Source organism: Hipposideros armiger, unplaced genomic scaffold (assembly GCF_001890085.2).
Source record: "Hipposideros armiger isolate ML-2016 unplaced genomic scaffold, ASM189008v1 scaffold_1018, whole genome shotgun sequence".
Classification (NCBI taxonomy): Eukaryota; Metazoa; Chordata; class Mammalia; order Chiroptera; family Hipposideridae; genus Hipposideros; species Hipposideros armiger.
Window position 1 is genome coordinate 91,558 of NW_017732368.1, and position 7,353 is coordinate 98,910.

The 7,353-nt window shown below is 44.5% G+C and overlaps 1 protein-coding gene across 1 annotated transcript in view; it reads right to left on the bottom strand.

Annotated features, from left to right (window-relative positions):
- ADCY2 (adenylate cyclase 2) overlaps positions 1 to 7,353 on the bottom strand; it is a 380,993-nt gene that overhangs the window by 41,436 nt on the left and 332,204 nt on the right. The window contains exons 19-20 of the mRNA XM_019631611.1: positions 5,384 to 5,468; positions 416 to 574 (exon numbers count right to left, since the gene is read on the bottom strand). Of these exons, the coding sequence (XP_019487156.1) occupies positions 416 to 574; positions 5,384 to 5,468 (244 nt within the window). The remainder of the gene's footprint in view (positions 1 to 415; positions 575 to 5,383; positions 5,469 to 7,353) is intronic.

The window sequence follows — 7,353 nt, forward strand, 5'->3', positions numbered from 1 at the left end:
TGAGTTCATTTTGCCTCTGGATTCGGGCCTCTAGCTCATGCTGGGAAGGAAGGCGCCCTCCCGACACCAGGGAGAAGGTGGTGGCCACTTTTGTGATATTTTTGGAACCGAGTGTCTTGTATTGAACCTTCAGAACTTTACATGATTGGGGAAGAAAAATGAGAAATAATGAGTCAACTCCATGCTAAGACGTTCAGAGGTGATTCTAGCTCGCTATTCTCAACTGACACTCATACAACCAATCAACGTTCTCTCGAAAATGGACAAATTCAGGCCAATACTGGACCTGAACACGTAGGTTTCTGGAGGGCCACAGGCATCTAGGCCACTGCCTGGAGCTTCCAGCGCTTAGTCAGCCCACAGCGCTTAGTCAGCCCACTGCCCCGTCCTGGCCACCAGCCCCGCCTCATCTCACCTCATTCTTCAGGCTCCTGGCCAGGAAATGCTCGGCCACGTGGGCGGGAAGCACATTCTCCAGCAGCACTCGGTTCAGGTTCTCCATGGTCTCTATCTCCTCCCGCTCTTTTTTGAACTTGTTCTTCCATAAGAAGTCTAACCTACAGTAATATTCATTCTGTTACAAGAGGACACAGAGGTAAAGAGACAATAGGCATCTCGTCCTGCCAGAGAGCAGAGGTTTCAAAGAGAAAACAAAAAGACCGAAACAAAACCGAAAAAGGAACCCCCAAACAGAACTGCCACCTTCCCTACAAAGCCCTCTGTTCCCCCCAAATGCCTCTCATTCAACCTCCAACGCGGATTTGCAAAAAACCGGTTCAGGAAAGAACCAGCCTCAGGAATAGAGCAAACAGTTATACTGGAGGCTTGTAAGGAAAGAAGACACGGAAGCTTCTTGCATAGCTATGTTAATCAAACGTGGTTGGAATTAGTGTTTGAAAAGAGGGATGATAGAATATAAATAATGGAAAAGCACATTAATGGAGAGAGTGCATTGTTGGATGATGTGCATTTAAAAAAATAATAGTGTTCATTTATGGCAGTTTGCTTTTAATATTTAAAAATCAGTTTTCCCCTACCACAAATTATATGATTAAGCATTCATTGAAAAAGATGCATTTTTTCATTTGGTAATTCACTGTACTGAGAGAATTACATTACATTACATATATTTAGACAAAAGTTCATTTTGATGTCATTTAATTATGATGGTGCCTGGTAATAAAAGCGTATGTGTTTATGCTTTATAAGGCATTAAAATGTAATGTTTTTAAAAACCAGTTATTAGTAACATTGTAGAAATAGAGAGGCTATTTACTGTTATAGGCTTTCTTTGGCTTTGGTGTCACTTTGTGCCAGCTGTGATGTAAATAATTTAATACAATGAAATAGCTTGAATGACTCCCCCTATAACATAAGGGCCTCCGAGAGAGAGAGCATTTCAGCACAGATAGAGATTTATTGACAAATAAAATCAAAGGGGAACTAAATGCAGGGGTTTCTTTCATTTATGGTTTGGTTAATTATACCAGTGACAGTACAAAACCACANGCTCAGATCCCCAAAAGTAAATCTCCCCCATCAGGAACTTGCTAATCTCATTTACTCTTTGGCTACAGCTGTGTAGCACATTTAGGAGCTTTAAATTTAATAAAGGGAAGTTTAATATCATCATCAGCTGCGCGTAAAACTCGGTAATGCTACATTTAGTTAGGGATTCGATACAGGCTGTCTGGAGACAGTACAGAAATATGAAAGCGTGTTTGGTTGGCGAGTTTGAGAATTCATTGGAAAATTAAATTCTGGTTTTACTCTCATCTTGGCTAAGGAATCATAAAATGTCCTTAATACAATTATGCAATTTTGCAACCCTACAACCCTAAGCATGATTACAGATTATTAGGACTCTGTGGTGTGGAGGGTGATGAAAATTAAATGAGATGAAGAGAAGGCACTGCAGTTGTGTTTCTGAAAGTGTTCATATTGGTGAGAAACGTTCACACGCTGAAGCGCCCACTGCACTTGACACTGGGCTGCAAAGGAGAAATCTGTGGTCATGTGTTCTCAACTCAAACCATCTTTCTGGAGCGACGCATCCTCGCAAATATTTAAGGGCTTATTGTATATTAAAAGCAAAGTAGAAATATTATGGAGGCTTACTAAAAGCACTCACAGAGGGAACATAGAAGGCTGGTGGGTCCAGAAATAAACCCAACGCTTGAGACAAAACATTGTTTTGCTCTTAAAATGTGAGATGGAAAATATCACGATGATTAAAACGTTTTTCAAGCAGGGAATAAATATTCACTATAACCTTATGGAAGCCATTGGATCACAGGAAACCTTGTAGAAACCCGAGTGAGTGGCCCTGAGAGGATCGTTCCATCAGCATGTAGTCCTAAGGTTGGGAGAGTAACAAACACAATCATATCTTTTCTTGGAAGTCAACTTGTTCGTAGAACAGAATTGGCACAGTGGATAGAAGCACTCCCTCCATACGAGGGTGTTTTAGGAACTCTCCCATAAGAAATTTAGCACTATAACTCAGAAATATATCCACTTATTTCTCCGGTGTTTTCGTGTATGTCGAGTCAGTTCTGGACATGGGGGCCATTTTGCCTTACAGGGCACATTGGGGCAATGTCTGGAGGCATTTTTGGTTGTCGTGACTTGGGTAGTCGTGCCTGGCACTAAGTGGCAGAGGCCAGGGAAGCTGCTAACTATCCTATAATGCATAGGAAAGCCCCCNGCAAGCACAGCCTTTCTAGAGAGTTCCCTGAGGTTCCACCTGATTTGCAGTTAATCTCACAGAAAATACATGTTGAGCAACCGCCTGGGAAAAATCCTTTTTGGCACGCCTCCTATTAATGCATTTAAACATTGATTCAAGGGTGGAGGTGTCCTGCTCTACTCACCTCCCAGATCTTGAATCGTCCTGGTGGCTGGTGGTGGGGACTAGGGATAAGCAAGACACCCTTGCTTATCTCATTGCCGGACTGGGTAGTGGATTTGAAAGGACAGCCTTAAACGGACCTCGGTCATAAGAAGGCACAGCACAGCTTGTAGGACAGATGTGTGTACCAACACGCGGGCGCCGCTTTCACTCCTGAAAGTCTCTGTACTAGGAAGGACTGCATCTCAGTTTCTTGTTTTGTTTCATTTAGATGTCTTTAAAACTTCTTTTGTTCAACCAGCCAAAAAGAACTGTCAGCTCTTCCAGAGCCCTTGTTTCCCATGCAGGCCTCTCACGGACGGACGCTGCCAGGACTCCCGGAGTTGAATGATGAATTTCTCCATCCACAGATTTGTTCCAGGTTACCTTGTTCTTTGTGTGTTTGTGGGAGAGGAGGGAGGAAAAGGAACTTGTTGTGTGGACGGAGCATCCAGAAGCGACAGAATCAAATTTCGGGAGGTCTTCCTGGCAGAGTCTGGTCAACTGTGTTGATCATTTTATTATTAGTTTCCCAGGGCTGCCAAAACAATGCACCACACACTGGGTGGCTTAAAGCAACAGAAATGTATTGTCTCACAGTCCTCGAGGCCAGAAGTCTGAGATCCAGGTGTCGGCAGGGCAGGGTGATGCTTCTTCTGAAACTTGCACGGAAGTCCTTGCTGGCCTCGTCCTAGCTTCCGTGGTTGGCCACCCACCTTTGTCGCCCCTTGGCTCATTCCTGCATCACTCCAATGTCTGCCTTCATCATCACATGACATTCTCCCCGTGTATCTCTGTCTTCCTGTGGCCATCTTCTCGTACGGACACCAGCCTTGTTGGATTAGGGCACACCCTACTCCAGTGTGGCCTCATCTAAGCTAAGTACATCTGCAATGACCCTGTTTCCAAATAAAGTCATGTTCTGAGGTACAGGGCTTCAGGTCTTCAACACCTCTCCTTTTGGGGACACAGTCCAATCCATAACCATTTATATAAATGGCTAGCCATTTATATAAAAACAACAGCTAGCTGGGTGGAAGGCCTTTCTCTCTCTCTCTCTCTCTCTCTCTCTCTCTCTCTCTCTCTCCCCTTTAAGTTTTAGGGATGAAATCCACTCTGGACTTTCACCTAAGAGGGTTGTCCTATCAGTGAGTGATACAGTGAGGAAGACAGGGCTAATGGAACTGAGGAAGTTTCTAACTCTATGACTTGGAACTCAGTGACAGTTCCAACCAAAATGTGACCANGAAACCGAGAAATAGGCGACTCCACAGAGGGGCTGGCCATGTTGTTTCCTGAGATATGATTGTCTAGGTGATATTCTGCAAGGAAGCCCAGTTCTTTTACATCTAAACTGCAGCATTTCCTGGGGGAGGACATGTCTTTTCTCTATGAGTGAGAACAGACAGCTGGTCAATATGGAGAGAACCAGGTAGCAGGAGAAACAAATGCAACCAGTAAAAAACAAACAAACAAACAAAAACAACAGGACATGGTATAATGGTTAATTGAAACGTACAGGTTGTCAGAAGTGCAAGGCAAGGAAAGCAGAACCAAGCAGGTGCCAGGGACAGAGGCAGGGGAGGGTGGCAGGAGACGGGGTCTCCTAAGCTCCAGGGACAGTGGCGAGGGCTGTCCCCTGACATCTGGAGAAGGCTGCCACTTGCACCGCTCAGGCAGATAGAAGACCAGTGTCCCCAGGCTGCTGGGCTGTCACTCACAGATCTGGACTCTGCCCTGGCAATCAACAGCTTCCTACTATCGAACAGTTCAGCGATGTGTATATAATTTAATTGGCTTCACATCTTAGCTGGTTATTTCCAAGTAAATCACTTCTTGGACTCACGCTCTCCATTGAAGCACTGAAAGCCAACTTGGGCCGAGGCAGGCAGAGTTGCCTGGCATGAAATGAATCTGTTCTTTGGGCGATTGTCTTTGTGGGCGGGCAGAGCAAGAATATTGCCCGTAAAAACCCTGCACTCACAGCCTCTACTGGGAGACCAACAGGGGGTGGGAGGCCCAAGGGGGAACACTTTCATTCGCATCACAAAATAAAATGTTTGAACAGAGGACTATATTTCTAGAAACGATTGCAAGTGACAGCAAAGGTGTTCATACCCCCTTCAAAGAAAAAGAGGCATGCCATCCATTCTGCAAAGCAAATGAAACCCGTCAAGGGGTGTCAGCTATGAGGAAACACTTGTTTTTAGGCTTATGAGACGTACAAAATGTATTTTGAGCTCTAACAAGAAAAGTGATTTGCATCTCTAATATTCACAAAGTCTGCCACTTGTGGAAAAAATAAAAGAACTTTATTCTTTTGTCTCTATCTAAGCCCAACACCGGGTGCTACCACCCACTGTCCCCCACATAAGGTGATTCTAATGCTTCAATGTTTGTTTGCATGAAAGTAACTACAATGCACATCAGCAAAGCATGATTAATATTAACATAGCACTGTAGAGAAGTTAGGTAAAAAAACAAACTTCTTACCTGTCTGCCCAGAACAAGCAGTGTGATGAAGAATATAAAGAGAGATACTGAGCCCATGGTCTTTAGGTCTTTCCAAATGCCTGGTCTATTAAAAAACAAACAAACAAAAAAACAGACAAAATACAAAATGACAGACACACAAGACTTAGAATTTGTGTCAGCAACTTCAGAACCTCTAGTACCTGTTTATATTCCACTCCAGCCAAACACATGCGTGTTTCAAATATATCTTCAAACCCAAATTACATCAAAACAGAACAAAACAATCCCATTTTGAGAGTTCAAAAAAAAAAGTCTCTCCAAATTAATATAGATTTCTTACTTTATACCAAGCTCTAACAAATATAGGAGGGAGGAATAGCAATGTCTTAATAATATTTTCTTTATACTTCTGGGATCAATAAGAATAATTTGATATACGAAGGTCAGACAATTAAGTTCATGAATTTTCCACCATGTGCTTACACAGTGGAAAGTTCGCGAACTTAATTGTAGGTCCTTCCATATGATAGCTTCAGTTTTAGTCATTATTCTCACAAAAAGATAGTTTGCTAGAAATTAATAATCATGTGAGGTATAAAAATGAAAAAGGAACAATTTCTACAAGCCACTGCTACCTATGAATAAGGCACTTTCATACAACTTTCTCACAGGCACCCAATCTTATTCCCTCTTTCATATGAATGGCTTTGTATCAGAAGGGACAGAAGCCCTAGACCCACTGGCTCACTTCCCCTCAGGTCCAGGCAGACATCAGACACTTATCCCTGCCCACGTTCTCACCATGCTGGCTGGAGCCCTCCNTCCTTCTCTGGGGTGGCATTTATTTTTACGTCCTATAGCCAGATCTTTTAAAGGAAGACTGCAAAAGATCACTTTAAGTTCGTTTATATTAAAGTTTTACATTAATGCCCCATTCTCCCCATTCTGTATTTATTATGCTAGGCACTTAGGAGAAAAGGCCTCTTGCTTGGAGAATAGATTATTTATTTTGGGTCTTTTCGGGGTCAACCCATGGTGTGGCTGGTTTTAAACTAAAATGACAGAGCAATCCATGATGGTGGTGCTGAGAAGACACAGGTATGCGTTCAAGATTCAACAACAAAGTGACACATGAGAAGAACCCCCGGAGCCAGTGGGCAGGCAGCAAGTCCGATTCACGCAGGTTAGAAAGATTAGGGGTCAGCCTGGGTTTAGGGTGGTCTGGGATTCCAATGACTGCTGTCCTTATAAGAGGAAAAGGGAGGTTTGGCAGTCGCAGGGCGAACCCGTGGGAAGAGGTCCAGCAGAGGCTGGGGAGCCCCTGCCTCCGTGACTGTGTGTGTCACTTCCAGTAAGACAGCGGCCCTGCCGTGTGAACCTCCATTCCTCACACCGCCACCCATCCCTCAAGTTCTGTTTGGCTATTCTCCAAGTTCTCCGGCCCAGGTCCCACTCAGAGACATGGCAGCTGTTCTCCATTCACTCTCGCAGGGGCAGGACAGAGCAGGGGGCCTGGAAGCTGCTTCCAGGCCAGATGGCGGCCCTGCCACCCTCACTGTGGGTTGACGTCCCAGCACAGCCTCCAGGTCAGTTCAGTGCTTTGTCTAGCCTGAAAACCAGGTGAGGAACTGGAGGGCTTTACGTCTGTCTACACGGACAGAAGAAGAGGTCCCCGGCCGGGGAGCAGGAAGCGTGTGACTTGCCTTTGTTTGGATTCTGAACTCTCACACACAGTGACATCAGCCTCACTCATGGGCCACTGGGCTGCCACCTGCCTGGTTCCATTATCTTGAGCCACCTAGAAGGCGGCCCCTCGATGGCGGTGCGCTGTTTAAGCCCAGGGGGATACACAGGGAAGGCCCTTGAGATGGCCAGTATTTCCATCAGAAACTTGATTTCAGAACAGAAAGCAGGACTGTAGCTCTTGTCCAGGGCATATATTATGTTTTCATTAAGATTTCTTAGAAACCTACAGCAATATTAGTATA